The sequence below is a fragment of the Chenopodium album genome, chromosome 2, assembly GCF_948465745.1.
Source record: "Chenopodium album chromosome 2, dcCheAlbu1.1, whole genome shotgun sequence".
Taxonomy (NCBI): Eukaryota; Viridiplantae; Streptophyta; class Magnoliopsida; order Caryophyllales; family Amaranthaceae; genus Chenopodium; species Chenopodium album.
Genome location: NC_137835.1, coordinates 14345877 through 14361088, shown reverse-complemented (window position 1 = coordinate 14361088; position 15212 = coordinate 14345877). Strand labels below are relative to the sequence as shown.

Sequence of the window (15212 nt, the reverse complement as noted above, 5' to 3'; positions counted from 1 at the left end):
TACAATTAGGGACAAATAAAGTAGGGAGCCGCCAACAAGTTTTTAAGGAACTTGTAAACGTTCACAGATCATAAAAAGGCAACCACGATAAGGGACAACGATAGGCAACAACGATTGACCCGTGAAGGTTACACCCCATTCATAATCCATGAGATTACTAACTCCATATGGTTCGGAACCACGAAAGGAGGATCGGGGATGATGGTACGAAGTGAGTCATGGAGTCACATTCGCCCGTATTGGCCTCTACTCGATTCTTATAGTGAAAAGCATTCCTGTGATCTCAAAGGCATACAAACAATAATTCAATTCGCTCCAAACTATTATTTAACTAAATTGGTTTAATATTAATGCACACATAATTCTAAAATATTGGTGATCACTTCAATTAATAATAAGATTAAAAGGATCCTAAACCGGTTGTTCAAATTATCTTATTAGGCGTGATTTTCAATTACATATTCCCTTTAAACATGCAATATGGTGATCAATAATAGAATAACATTAATATTATAACCAATTTAATCACAATTCCAACAACATAAAATCGTTAGAAAAATAATAAAAATAAAAGGAGCATGACTCTTACTTTGATTCTGTTTGTTTGCAACTACAAAATAATAAACGAGTTAGTAACTTCAAGGAAATAATAAAACGACGATTAAATTAAATTAAATAAAGTAAAGTTGATTTTGGGGCCAAACCCTCAAACAATTCTACCTTTCACGCCTTGGCTTAAGGATAGAACCACGAGTAAAGTATGGACTCCTTTGTGTACTTGAAGAAGGAATTTTGAAGTGAAAAGGGTAGCTAGTGTTTAGGCTAAAGCATAGAAGAGAGAAAATTAAATTAGAGAATTACTCGGTGCCCCGTTCATCATAAATGAGGGGGGTATTTATAGGGAAAATGTGCTGAGGGAGCACACGGAACCCTAAAATGATAAAAACCCTAAAAAAGTATCCGTTGACACGGTCAAACTGTACCGTGACACGGGAAGCCCCACCGTCAGACGGTACACTTTCCCATGACACGGTACACTTTTGGCGTGACGCGGGAAATTTTCAGAAAACGGGATAGAAAACGCGTCAAGGGTTTACGCGGAAAAGACACGGAATGTCCCGTGTCACGGCAGACCTCCCGTGTCACGGGAAATCCCACCGTCAGACGGGAAGGATTCCCGTGACACGGTAGGTACCTGCCGTGGCGCGGGAAATTCCTGCCTGTTTTTCCGTCTAAATACATTTTTAACCCTAATTTCCTTCGGCATTTTAAGTGCCGATTGACAATTTCGAGCCTTTCTGACTTTTTATTATTCGGGCTAAAATAAGAAAATAATTAAATAAAAATAAATAAAGGGTTTGGGGGAAAAATAAATAATAAAACAATAAAATAAAAAAGGTTTGGGCTAGAATTAATTAATAAGTTTGGGCTGAAATTAAAACTATGCTTTTACCAAACATCAAGACTAATCCATGGACTGTTCAAAAATATGAATTTAATAAAATACGATTTTTTAAGCACTCTCGGGATTAAATACTAAACCCGACCTATAGTGACGGTGAAAGGTTGTTCATCATCGGGTTTGGTTTTGGGGAGACATTTTTAGGTGTCTACACAACCCGAAACCGTTTAAACTGGCAAAAAAACCGCTTACACCTAACTGTTAGCAAACTGCTACCCGTTTGCACCGAACCATTTAAAAACCGAACTGATTGTAAACCGAACTGGTTATAAATCGAACCGTTTATGAACCAAACCGCTTCTAAATCGAACCGTTTACAAACTTTTTTATATAATTAAATGGATTTTTTTTTTTTTTACGGGAATATAATTAAATGGATTAAATATTAGAAATCTTAGAATATTTTTTTTTTTAAAATAGCAAGGCAAATCATTCATTAAGGTCTTAAGGATATTCAGTGTTCACAAACAAGAGCAAAACAAGTAGGCTCAGGCCCTGCCTCAAACTATTAGCAACACTACTGCCTCTAGTCATGTATAAATTTGAGGTGATGAAACTAAATGAACAAAAAGCTTGTAATATTAAGTACCAAGGCTTGGCTAGAGGCGTAATAAATAAAATTAATTCATAGAGACTATTAAGCATATGATTACATTGATTCTGTGAGTAATAATGAAATAAAGATGGGAGTGGGCTTGTGACATGAATATACTATTAGGCTATGTTTTAATTCAGATTCAACTATAATTTAGTAAACTTGAAATGGAACCGATATGAATAACGTTAAAGTGGTTAAACAATCAAAGAACCGAACCAGTTATAAACTGAACCGAAAAAGAACCAAACCAGTTATAAACTGAACCGAAAAAGAACCAATCCAGTTAAAAACTGAACCGAAAAAGAACCGAACTGTTTCTAACCCAAAACCGTTTCCAACCCGAAAATGTTTGAACCGGGATAAAAACCGTTTACACCGCACCGTTAACAAACCGCAACCCGTCTGCACCGAACCGTTTACTACCCGGACTGTTTACAACCCGAACCGAATTAAAACCTCTTAAGAATAAACCGAAACCGAATCGAACCGATAACTATTTAAACCGAACCAAAACCGACCCGTGAGACAATTAAACCGATTCCAAACCGACCCGATTAAATACTGAACCGATTTCAAACCGAACCGAAACCAAACTGTCAAACCGTTTTGACAGTGCTAGATCTAATAATTAAAACAAAAGAAAGTCAACTTTAGTTTATAGATCAGACCACCAAATTCTAAAATAGAAAAGGCAAAATGAGTCTGTGTAGTTAGCAAATAGACAACAGTAATAACAACAGCTAGTAGTAATAGCACGCAGATAGCAGCTAGCAGTTATATTTTTTTTTTTTTTTTAATTTTTATTTTTTTTGGAAAAAAGGGCAGAAATGCCTAATTCATTGGCCATATCTAGGTTGAAACGCCTAGATCTTTTGAATAATCGCATGGAAGATCGAAATTTCTAGGCGTTTCACCCCAACTGCCCAGAAGTTTCGATTAACCACCCGATATTTCGAAAGATCTAGGCGTTTCTGGCAAAATAATTGGGCATTTCTGCCATTTCCAGGGGAAAAAAAACCAACCATGTCTCCGGCGACTCCAATGACGACAACTTTCCCCTTGTCCCTCAGCATTTCCAAGCAAAATTATATTGAGCTAGTATAAGGAGGTTGTGTGGGTGGTAAATGGTGGTGGTGGTGGTTTAGAGAGAGAATTTTTAAAGAAACAGTGTAAAGGTAAATTCTGATTGTAAATTGATAAGTGGTAAATAATGGTAGTGGTTGTGGGTTAAAATTATGATTGTAAAGGTAAATTCTTTGTTTATATCTATATGAGGGTAAATTCGTAATACATCTTTATTTTGCGGGCGTTAATTAGACATTTGAGAGCGGTATTTAACAAACCAAATTACAAACCGTTAATTATTAATTACTACTCCGTAATTACTAAATTACAATATACTAGTTATTAAGTACTCATTATTAATTATTAATTGTTAATTGATAACTGTTAATTATTAAGTACTAATTAAAAATTATTATTGAGTAGGTAATCAATAATTACTAATAATAATTAATCGATTAAGGATAAAGGTTCTCAAAAAAAATGATTTAAGAAGTAGTTTCTTTAATGAAAAGCCAAAAGTCAAAACTAAAAAGCTAGCTAGTAAGACTAGAGGGTTGTTTGGCGATCGACGGTTGGTTGTTGGCTTGTTTGCTTGGCTTGTTTGACTAGCTAAAAGTATTAGTTATGTGGATTGACTTTTTAAGTTAGTTGTTTAGGCCACTTATTTACAAAAGTGTGTGGTAAATTTATTTATGGTTCTTAGTGGTTTATTAAAGTGGGTCAATAATCCAAAAGTCAATAGAAAAAGCTACTCAGCTCCTATTAGATTTTGGCGGAAAAGATACCATAAAAGCCAACAAAAAAAGTAACTACCAAACAGATACTTGTATTTTGGCTGTTTGACCAAACTAAAAAGCCAAAAGCCAAAAGCTTGGCAAAAAAGCCAATTGCCAAACACTCCCTAGCCTTTTGTTTTTGGAGGTAAAATCGGCTTTATTGATATATCATAAAAAATAATTCAAATTATTAGTTAAATTAAATTCAAATAGGTGAGAGAATTTATAATTGTAATTTGGATTAAGTTTATTAACAGGACAAGTGTATTTAATTTCCAAAAAGAAGACGAAAAAGAAAGACAGAGTAATAGGGTAAAGATGAACTTCACATTTTTCACAAGACATACAATAAAGATCAAATGACAATAGTCGCTGTCATCTTCACCGTTGTCATGGTGAGAAAAATTGTCATCATAAACAGCCATAATAAAAAAAATATAATATTAGTGGTCATTTGGAAAAAGAAAAGGACTATACACTATAGATTTCAACAATTTATCCAAAAGTAAAAATTCAATCAAAACAAAATTTCAAATGAACTTCTAGAATGCTCAAACAAAATCGTATCTGTATTTGAGGATGCCAAATTTGATTGGCTTTGTTACTTTTTCCTTGTCGTAACTCCACATTAATAAATTTCATTACTTTTTCAACAAATAAGGGTCTGTTCTCTTACACTGAAATTCAATTCAGTTCAATTCAGTTCAATTCAGTTCAGCTAGTTCAGTTCAGTTCAGTTCAGCTCCTAATTTCATTCTCTTATAAAATATTCATTTCAGTTCAGTTCAGTTCAGCTTAGTTCAATTCAGCTCAGCTCAGCTCAGCTCAATTCAGTTCAATTCAGTTCAGTTCAGTTCAGCTGAGTTCGGTCAATGAGAACAGGCCCTAAAAAGTTTTCAATTTCAAAGTGTACCATGTATTTGTTTGGTTTCGATCTACTACTGTATCATTAAAAATATGAATTTAAATAAAGCAAATCACCAATTATTTTCTACTTGATTTGAAAGAACTTTGTTACTCTAACTTTAGATTTGTTAGTTCCAATCGACTTAATTTCGGAATAAAAATCGTTTCAAAAAGTGATAACATATGTTTGTTGCTACCCGTAAAAAAAAATAAAATAAATAAAATAAAATAAAATAAAATAAAAAAACATATGTTTGTTGCTAATAATCATTCTTTTGCTTATCTTCATTCCATCAATAAAAGGTTTGATGTAAATTTAAGTGTGAGAAAGTAGGGTTGTCAATCCCTGATCCGATAACCTAACCCAAAGTTACTAAGAGAAACCCGAACCCAAATAACCTGGATTCGACCCGATTTGACCAAAATTTCATACTTTTAATAATGTAAAGTTCTAGACTATTTTTGATAGTTTCTAAGCATAACCCGAAATCTGATCCGAACCTGACCCGAATTGCCACCTCTAGTGAGAGCTGAGAAGAGGATGTAAAAAAGTATCTTAATACTAATTCAACAACAAAATTTAAGCTACTAGATGAAGTTTAAATTAGTTTTATATTTTAACATGATCCTTCATGCATAACTCTTTTAGGTTGAAATATAGATGCAACATGATATACTCCTAAATCCATGTCTTATGACCCGCTTTCCATATCATCATTAGATCAACTCTAATGGTTGGAAATAAGGACTACCTTGCAAATATTAAAATCTTAAGCTAGTAGCTATACCATTGTGCACATATTGTTGATGAGCTTTAGCAAGCAAATTAGCTTTGTAGAGCTAATTAGCTTGATAATTATTATTTATTAGATAAAATTTATTATTATTTTAAAAATAAATTAATTTATAACTAGCTTAATCAAGGAGCAACAAATAGATAGAATTGTTGTAACTTAAAAAGATAACGCGGCATGTGAAGGCGACAAGCTATTAAATGAATTAGCTAACCATTGTAGTTACTTTATTAATTTTACCATTTTTTCATAATATAGTACTCCGTATCAAACTTCTAATATAATCAATTTGTGAAAGTGGGAATGACGGATTGCTCAGTTATTTAAACCTTTTCTTTTGGTTCAAGAGGATCTTGAGATCGATAATGACCGTTAAATTTAAATACAAGTATAAGTTTTTGTACAATTTTTATTAAATTTTAAAAATTTATTTAAATTATTAAGACGTACTTCCTTCGTTTCTTTTTAGTTGACACGTTTCTTTAGTCACTTTTGTCAATGCACAAATTAAATCATTAATATCCTTAATTGACAATAATAAAAAAATATAAAAAGTTAATATTTTAAAAATAGACATTGTGGCGAATCTAACAAGATCCAACTTGACTATATTTTTCGTAACATATAAATCACAAAATATGGTCAAAGGGAGATGTGTAAATAGTGCTAAGTCAAAACGTGTCAACTAATAAAAAACGAAGGTTATTACAAGGTAGATTATAAAATGGACTCACCCAGTAATTTGTGAATTAATATATCTAATCTAGTGTATTAACACAAGTACTTGGTATTACACCAAAGATTTTGTAAAAATAAGAAAAAAAAAAAAACATTTAGGAAACTATTCTTACAAGAGGAATTTCTAATTCTATGCATCAAAAGAAAGAACGGGAATCAAACTAAAGTTATTACAAGGAATATTATGGAATATTCAAGTTAGGATCTTGCTAACGAACGTCCCCTGGGCGTCGGATAAGTATTTAATATATTGCCTAAAATTGTACCAATTTGAAAAAGCATGACAAAATTACGCGTCGATCGGTGTAATTAATATTTAATTTAATCTTTTTACTTTTAATTAGTTTATCCAATGTTCTCAGGACGATCGTAAGCTTTAGACTTCAAGTTATTGCTAACCAAATAATCCCCATTTGCTAATTGCTATTACATCTGCCATTTAATTTGTCTCTCAATACATATATGAATATATGATGAATGTTTCAATTGTGAAACTGAAAAAGAAGTGCTTCGGAGTACTTATTTAAATTTAATTCACGAGTCGATTAGTCGGTGATTTGCGATGCTAGTAGAAAGTTCGAAGACGGAAATGTTCGTAGCCAAACACATCACAAATATCCCATTTACTTTTACTAATTTCTTGGTAGAAAAAAATAAAAATAAATAAAATACACATCACAAACACCCAAACACGTGTCTAATTCACCTAAATCTTCTCCCACCAGCTAGAAACTCTTCCAGCACGTGTCATATCCTTTCACTCTATAAAAACATATCCAAACACCTACGACATTATCCAACCTAAATTTTTGTTACATCTTACAAGTGTTACATTTTATCAACACATTCTCTTTATATTTTCCAAGCCTAACAAAAATAAATCAACAACATTGTACTAGGAAAAATGGCAGGTGTAACACACGACTCCGATGATTTCCGGATAGTCTGCCCGCCGGTGAACAAGGAAGACGGGCGGCTACCACGTAAGTACACCGACGAAGGTCAAGGTGCTAAGTCCGGTATATCCCCTCCGATCGAGTGGTATAATGTTCCGGAGGAGACGAAACATTTGGCCTTGGTGGTAGAGGATATTGATGCCCCAGACCCAGATAGTCCACTTGTTCCGTGGACTATTTGGGTCGTGGCACATATCCCTCCTACCTTAAAAGGCTTGCCCGAGGGATTCTCGGGCAAGCAAGAGGAATTAGGTGGTGATTATGTGAATGTTGCTGAAGGGAATAATGATGAAAAGGTACCTGGTTGGCGAGTCCCTACTATGCCTAGTCATGGGCATAGGATTGAGTTTAAGTTGTATGCACTTGATGATGAGCTTCGCCTCGGCAAGACGGTATGTTACTTTTTTTTTTTTTTTTTTTCATTAGCTAAACTAAAAGCTTAAACCGATGGTTAAAGCTAAGATTGATTTTATGTACTTTATCTGAAAGAATGGATGTAAATTACAATTAATAATACCGATTAATTAATTTATGGTATTAAAAAGAGGATGATGATGTAGACGTGATTTGTTGATCGTGATCTCTCGAGTATAGTTACATGGTTGTATAATGTAACGTTTGATGATTGAATTGCAGGTGACGAAGGAGAAGTTGTTGGATGCAACTGAAGGTCACATAATTGGAGAAGCATCTATGATTGCCGTATTTTAAGTTATAATGATCTAAAAATTAATCTTGTTAAATCAAGTTTTGGTTGTTTAACTTCCCAATTGTAATCATCAAGCTGATCTTTTTTTCTTTTCTTATTATTTTTTTTTTTCAATTTCCCATTTTCTGAATAATGCATGTAATTGACTGGCTTGAATGATTGAAAGGATTTTGTAAATTTGTTGACGATCTATCTATTGCGTGCTTCTGGGCAGACAAGATAGCTACAATAAGTGAGGCCCAAAACGCGCGGTCCAAATAAAAAATGAACATTTAGTTAAAAAATATGAACATGAAAAAAAAGAACATTTAATAACAAAAAATTGAATGCGTTAAAAAAATGAACATTTAATACTAAAAAGTGAACATGTTATAAGGAAATGAGCATTTATTAAAAATGAATCTGATTATCATATAATCATAAATTTGCTGGACCACGACCTTAAAAATGAACATTTAGTTAGAAAAATGAACACATATAAAAAAAAAAATAAAAAAAAAAAATAAATAAAAATATAAATAAAAAAAAAAATTCAGTAATAAAAATGGACACGTAAAAAAATGAACATTCAGTAATAAAAAGTGAACATCTCAAAAAAAAAATGAACATTTAGTATATTAAAAATGAACCTTTATCATACAACCATAAAATTGGGATCATATACATCGGAAATTCTCCAACTTAAGGGCAAATTCATTGTACATATCATATACTTCTATATCACTTCTTACTTGTTTCTTCACTAATTCAGAGTCTTTATCTTCTACAAATACAATTAATCTGTACTCACTAAAATATACCAAATAATCAGAATTTTCATAATCATCACAACACATGTTCATAATAATTCATATGCTTCTTCATCACTTCTTACTTGTTTCTTCACTAATTCAGATTCTTTGTCTTCCACGAATACAATTGATCTGTACTCACTAAAATATAACAAATAACAACAAATAATCAGAATTTTCAATCATAATCATTACAACATATGTTCATAATCATCACATTATATGTTCAAAATGATTATTTAGAATGTTCATAATGTATAATCATTAATATAATAGTTAAAAAATATCAATTATCACTCTATATGTCATTTGCGTTCATAATCAATAACAAATATGTTCGTAAATAAAAAATAACGAAACATATATGTTCATAATAAATATGGAAATTGTTCATAGTTTCAACACTAAATGTTCAAATAATTCAACTTTCAACCTAATGAAATGAACATTTCATAAAAATATATACACTTTAAAAAATGAACAATTAGTACTAAAAAATAAAAAATGTATAAAAATGAACATGTAAAAAAAAGTTATGAACATTTAGGATATTAAAAATGAACATGATTTTCATATAGGTTCAAATTCATTGTATATAATTATTAACGAAAAAAATAAAGACATAGTAAATTGTTGAAATATGTTCAATTTTTATGTACTAAATGTTCATTTTCAATGTACTAAAAGTTCATTTTCTACTAGATGTTCATTTTTAAATTACTACGTGTTCATTTTTTTACAGAAATTATACTCAAGTTCGATCGTAATTATTTTAACTCCAAAAAAGTTGAATATAATCAAATTAATCCTGATTCATCATAGAGAAAATAATTATTGATTTTTTCTTCAAAATCAATAATAATTATTTATTTTCCATAGAAAAAATAGTTATTGATTTGTAACATGATTGAGAATCTAAAAACCACCAACAAAAGAGAGAAAAAGAATACCAAGAATTTAATTATTTTCAAAAAAAAAAAAAAAAAAAAAAAAAAAGCAATTCAATTACTATTCACATCAAAATCAGAATACCAAGAATTAAAATTAAATCATAAAATCAAAAACCAATTTATCAAGAGTATATTGAAACTCATCAAATTATAAATTCAAAAACAATTACAAACTCATCCAAAGTCTAACTTAATTAAACTAATTGTAAACAACACAAAAACTAACCTTCATTGATGATCTCATCTATACTTTATTAGTATTTAAAAACACAAACCATCATCCCCATCATGCCACATGTAATTAAAATTTATTTTTCACCAATGCCACATGTCACCTCCCTTCATTAATTAATCCCCTTTCTTATTATTTTAAAAAAGAACTAGCTTTAATTCAATACATGTATGAATGTTCCCTTAAAAAAAAAAATACATATATGAATGTTATTTGATTCATTTTCCCCCAACTTAATATCTCTACAATTACATTCAATTATCACCCCTTCTTCTCCTTTATAAACTATTTATTTTCCAATTAAAACATATTATAAAACAAAAGTTACTATTGTACCCCTTATAAACATCCCGTGCATTGCACGGGTCAGAAGGCTAGTTAAGATTAACAACCAAATCCATAGTGTTGCATATAACAGAGGAGAGAGAAAATGTCAAATGAAAGAGAAGAAAGAGGAGAGAGAGAATTTCGAATGGAAGATGGGAGAGAGGAGAGAGAAAATTGAGATCAAAATTATTATTATGAAAGTGAAGAAAGAGAATCATAAAAAATGAAACTTGAAGAAGAAGATGAATTAAGTTTGTGTTTCATTCAGTGGAGGCTGCGTTTTGCCTTGATGCAGCTATCTTGGATGCATTAGAATGCAGCCAAGAATTTGTATGCTTCTGGTTTGAATGGAAATTTATTTGTGAATTTGCAATGAAGATTTTTGTCACTTAATTCCTTATAATCTTTGTGGATTTATGAAAGGCCTAGAAGTAGGGGTGAACAACTGAACAATGTGATAGGTTTTGGGCCTTTTAGCCCATGTTTGTCAAGGTGAGCAAAATGTTGGACCTCAAAGCCTCAAGGGAAGAGAATTTGAGTGAATAACTAGAATATGGATCGGACATTGTCTCAGGTTATACTTAATAATTAGTATACACTAGACCCTAGTGTAGGTACCATAACCTACACCCCCTACAAAACGCAGCGTTTTGCGTTTTTCCCCTACCCCCACAAACTACAGTAACTACCCCCACTCACCCCCACTAACCACAGTAACTGCTGTAAATTATAAATAACTTCCCCTACCCCACATATATATATATTAAAAAAAAAAAAACTATCCATATCAAATTATTCTCTCTCTAAAAACCATCTTCTTCATTTCTCTAGAATTTCTCTCTCATCAACACCGTCGAATCGGAACGAAATTCTCTTCAAATTATTGCAAAATTGCTTCAAAACACTTCATAATTGCTTCAAATGTCTGATATTCGAGATGAAATTAAACAATCGCAGCAACATTTTGATAAAGAGTAAGTAATTTTGTTCATTTGATTACGATTTTAGTACAATTTTTGTATGAAGCATAATTTTGGTTCTTTTTCTTGTGATTGTAGAGTGATTTTGCAAAAAAACGCTTTAGAGAAGAACATGCAAGATGAAACTGGAAAATCAGAGCAAAATGTTACCAAAGAGTAAGTAATTTTGTTCATATTCTTGCGATGAAAATTATAGAGCGAATTTATTTGTAAAACCTAATTTTTGTTAAAAATTTTTGCGATTGTAGTAATTGTTCTAAGATTTTACTGAAAATAACTAAAACATTAACAATTTATTAAATAAAACAGAGACGATGATGATGATGTACCTCTTCAGTCAAGAGTAGACAAATTGAAAAAAAACCGCCAAAATGATCCAATTGTAGATCCTGAACTTTTAAAAGATATTGACAAGTCAATTGGTACGGATTTAACAATGTCTCCACTACCAAGGTAATTAGTCATTTACAGAATATATTATGTTCATGTCTAATATGCTAGTTGTATTTGATAAAAATTGGTTTTATCTTTGTTTAATATGTTATTTGTATATGATCATATTTGATACTCATAATGTTCATTTATAGATATAGTTATGATCATATATTTATATTTGTTCATATGAGTATTTATTGAGATTTAAGAACAAAAGTACATTTCATTGAAACATCATTGTATATGATCATATTTGATACTCATAATGTTCATTTATAGATATAATTATGATCATATATGTATATTTGTTCATTTGAGTATTCATTCAGATTTAAATAACAAATGTACATTTCATTAAATCATCATGCACATATATAAATATGATAATAATCATTTCAGTGATATGCATTCAAACTAATGTCATGTAATTAATTTATAATGTAGTGATGTGCAATTTAGAGTGATACACTTGCTTCAATTTAGAGATGGGAAATCTGAACCATTAACTCTAAAGAAGGTTATAGAACAAAATGAATATGGTAATAGTTATGAAAGATACACTTTAAACAAGTAAGTTTATATGTATAAAATAATTGTTTTTACATTCAATTATTGTACATTGTATATATATACCAAACTTATTAGGTAATTCTTAAAATTTTAGTGAAAAAAAAAAGGTTCGAGTGAAATTTGTTATGTCAAAATCAAGACCACTAGAGACAAATCAAACAATAAGGTATAAAAGCTTTATACCAAAATAACTAATTATCTTCTTCATTGTATAAATTAGTTCATACTTTAATATCATATTATATAAAATAATTCTGTTTTTTTTAAGTGAACAAAGTGAGAACATTCCTGCTACTAATGCAACAACTAAGAGTGTGTCTGCTACACATAACACAACTGACAAAGAGAGTAGGGATGAAAGGTATACTAATGATCAATTTTATATAAACAAATGTTCATTTTTATAACAGTATATTTTGTGTACAATTTATGTGCATTTTTTATTAAAAGTATTTCTTAAAATTGATTTCAGCAAGCAAAAACAAGTTCAGCCAGAAGAGCAGAGCAATCCAGACAGGAATACTCCTGAGAAAAAGGACAAAAATGAAATTGATAAAAGGTATAAATATATAATGTTCATTTCATTTTTGATAACTATCTATTTTGTGTACCATTTATTTCATTTTTATTTAAAGTATTTCTTAATATTGATTTCAGCAAGCAAGAAGAAGTTCAACCAAAAGTGCAAAGCAATCCAGTAAAGAATAGTCTTGGCCAAAAGTAAGAAAACTTAAATGTTCAATTTAGATAGACTATATGTTCATTTGAAAATCAGTACAAAAAAGTTTGCTCATGGCCAATAGTAATATAAGTTATATGTTCATTTTTTTATTTACTAATCAAAATTGTAAATTCAAACATATTTTTAATGAAATATCAGAAAACCCAAAGATGATGCAAGAATAACAACATTAAAGGACAAGATGCAAGAAATACATTTAGACATAGAGAGAAACCCAAAGTATGTTTAAATTTAAATAATTGAATTAATTTAATCAATTAATGAATATATTTCAAAGTTATATAACAGTATCATACATTTACAGGAAGTACAAAGAATCGACAATCAGAATTATGAGAAATCTCAAAAGAATGGAAAAGGCAAGCAAGGAAATCAGGAGAGGTAAATGATCATATTTATTGAATATTTTTGTTTAATAGTCATAAATATCAATTTTAACAATACTATTACTTTTGAAGGTGAAGCAAAAAAGAAAGAAAAAGGGCCAGTAGAAGAGAAAACTGTGGAAAAAGGTAAAAATTTTAAAATGTACATTTTTATTACAAAAAATGTTCATATTGGAAAAGCATAATATTAAATATTCAATAAGATTAAAAAAAATTAAATTTTAACTAAATAAATTTTAATAGAAGGACAAGAAGGAAAAAAAGGGACTGAAAAAGAGAAAAGCCCTAAAGACAAAACTGTGGAAGATGTATTTCCAAAGACAACAAATGTAGAAGGTAAAAATTTATAAATGTACATTTTTATTACATAAAATGTTCATATTGGATCTACATAATATTGAATGTTCAATAAGATTAAAAAAAATATAAATATTAACTAATTAAATTTTCATAGAAGGACAAGAGGGAAAAAAAGAGCCTGAAAAGGAGAAAATCCCTAAAGAGAAAACTGTGGAAGATGAGTCTACAAAGACAACAGATCCGAAAGGTAAATAGTGGAAAATGTACATATTCATTATCTGAAATGTTCATTTATATTGTATATAGTAAACATTTGTCATCCAATTTACATAAATGTTTATTTAATCTTTTATATTTGATCATTTCATATGCAGCACAAATTGCACCTGATTTTGTTCAAATTGAGGATGAAACTCATCTTCTAGATCAAGATGATGATAAAGTTTCCACAAAACTTAGTGAGGAGACAGCTCCATCATCACAAAAAAGTGATCAGTCAACCAAAATGAAAACAAGATATAAAATGGTTGCAAGGAAAAACAAAAACAAAAGCCCTGTTGTTGTGCCAAGTGGTAGAATTACAAGGAGCCAAGGTAATCATAATACTTTTCTGTTTCACAATAAATATTACACTTTCAAATATACTAACATAAATTTTTTTTAAAACAATAGATGTTCTGTTAGATGAATCTGAAAAGGGAAGACAGAAGAAGGATGTTGAACCTGCTAAAGAAACCGCAAAAATAGGACAGAAGAGAAGAATGTCTACAAGGACTTCTCCTATTCAAAAGGAAGCTGATGCACCACCTCCAGCACCTACTCCAATAAAAAAAAATGGCAGGTGCTCCTGCTGAATATCCTCCAGACCATGGCAAAAAGGGTAAATGTTCAATCTTAATGTATAGAATGATCATTTATGATGGTATATCATTAATGTTCAATTTCAATATATAGGTGGGAAAAAGAAAACTCCAGCACCTACTCCAATCAGAAAAATGGCAGGTGCTCCTGCTGAATATCCTCCAGACCAAGGCAAAAAGGGTAAATGTTCAATCTTAATGTATAGAATGATCATTTATGATGGTATATCATTAATGTTCAATTTCAATATAAATGTGGGAAAAAGAAAACTCCAGAAGAAGTGAAGAAAACTTCTAAGGTTGCTGGCAAAAGAAAAGCAGGTATATAATGATATATTATAAATGTTCAATTTCTATATATAGAATGATCATTTGAGAAAACAATTTTGTTCATTTTATCATTTGCTTACTGTACATTTTCAATACTTAAACAAAATTATATATTTAATTTTCAGATGTCAGTCCTGCCAAGAGAAATGCTGGAAAGAGAAAAAAAATACAAGAAGTACCATCAGATGAACCATCTCAAGATCCTACTGATGAAAGTTCTACTGACAGTGATGATGATAGTGAAGAGTCAGTTTATAGAGCAGAAGCAGAGCCTGTCAGTGAGGATGATTATGAGGTGGAGGAAG

At 30.5% G+C, this 15212-nt stretch overlaps 2 protein-coding genes across 2 annotated transcripts; both read left to right on the top strand.

Annotated features, from left to right (window-relative positions):
* Window positions 1-7162: 7162 nt before the first annotated feature.
* Window positions 7163-8196, top strand: LOC145583448 (uncharacterized). Its single transcript, XM_081640685.1, has 2 exons — window positions 7163-7687; window positions 7932-8196. Exons 1-2 carry the CDS (start codon window positions 7244-7246, stop codon window positions 8004-8006), a joined length of 519 nt encoding a protein of 172 aa, XP_081496811.1. The 5' UTR covers window positions 7163-7243; the 3' UTR covers window positions 8007-8196.
* Window positions 8197-11592: 3396 nt separating this feature from the next.
* LOC145583440 (uncharacterized) lies at window positions 11593-13775 on the top strand. Its single transcript, XM_081640677.1, has 6 exons — window positions 11593-11737; window positions 12558-12650; window positions 12947-13009; window positions 13170-13250; window positions 13336-13412; window positions 13490-13775. The coding sequence occupies exons 1-6, from the start codon at window positions 11721-11723 to the stop codon at window positions 13600-13602; spliced, it is 444 nt and encodes a 147-aa protein (XP_081496803.1). The 5' UTR covers window positions 11593-11720; the 3' UTR covers window positions 13603-13775.
* The last annotated feature ends 1437 nt before the right edge of the window (window positions 13776-15212 follow it).

Excerpts from the sequence above, each read along its gene's own strand:
- LOC145583440 (XM_081640677.1), top strand. Across the intron at positions 13,010-13,169 it reads AAGAATAGTCTTGGCCAAAA|AAAACCCAAAGATGATGCAA; the intron begins GTAAGAAAACTT and ends ATGAAATATCAG. Across the intron at positions 13,413-13,489 it reads AAGCAAGGAAATCAGGAGAG|GTGAAGCAAAAAAGAAAGAA; the intron begins GTAAATGATCAT and ends TTACTTTTGAAG.
- LOC145583448 (XM_081640685.1), top strand. The coding sequence starts at position 7,244 with ATGGCAGGTGTAACACACGACTCCGATGATTTCCGGATAGTCTGCCCG. Across the intron at positions 7,688-7,931 it reads AGCTTCGCCTCGGCAAGACG|GTGACGAAGGAGAAGTTGTT; the intron begins GTATGTTACTTT and ends ATTGAATTGCAG.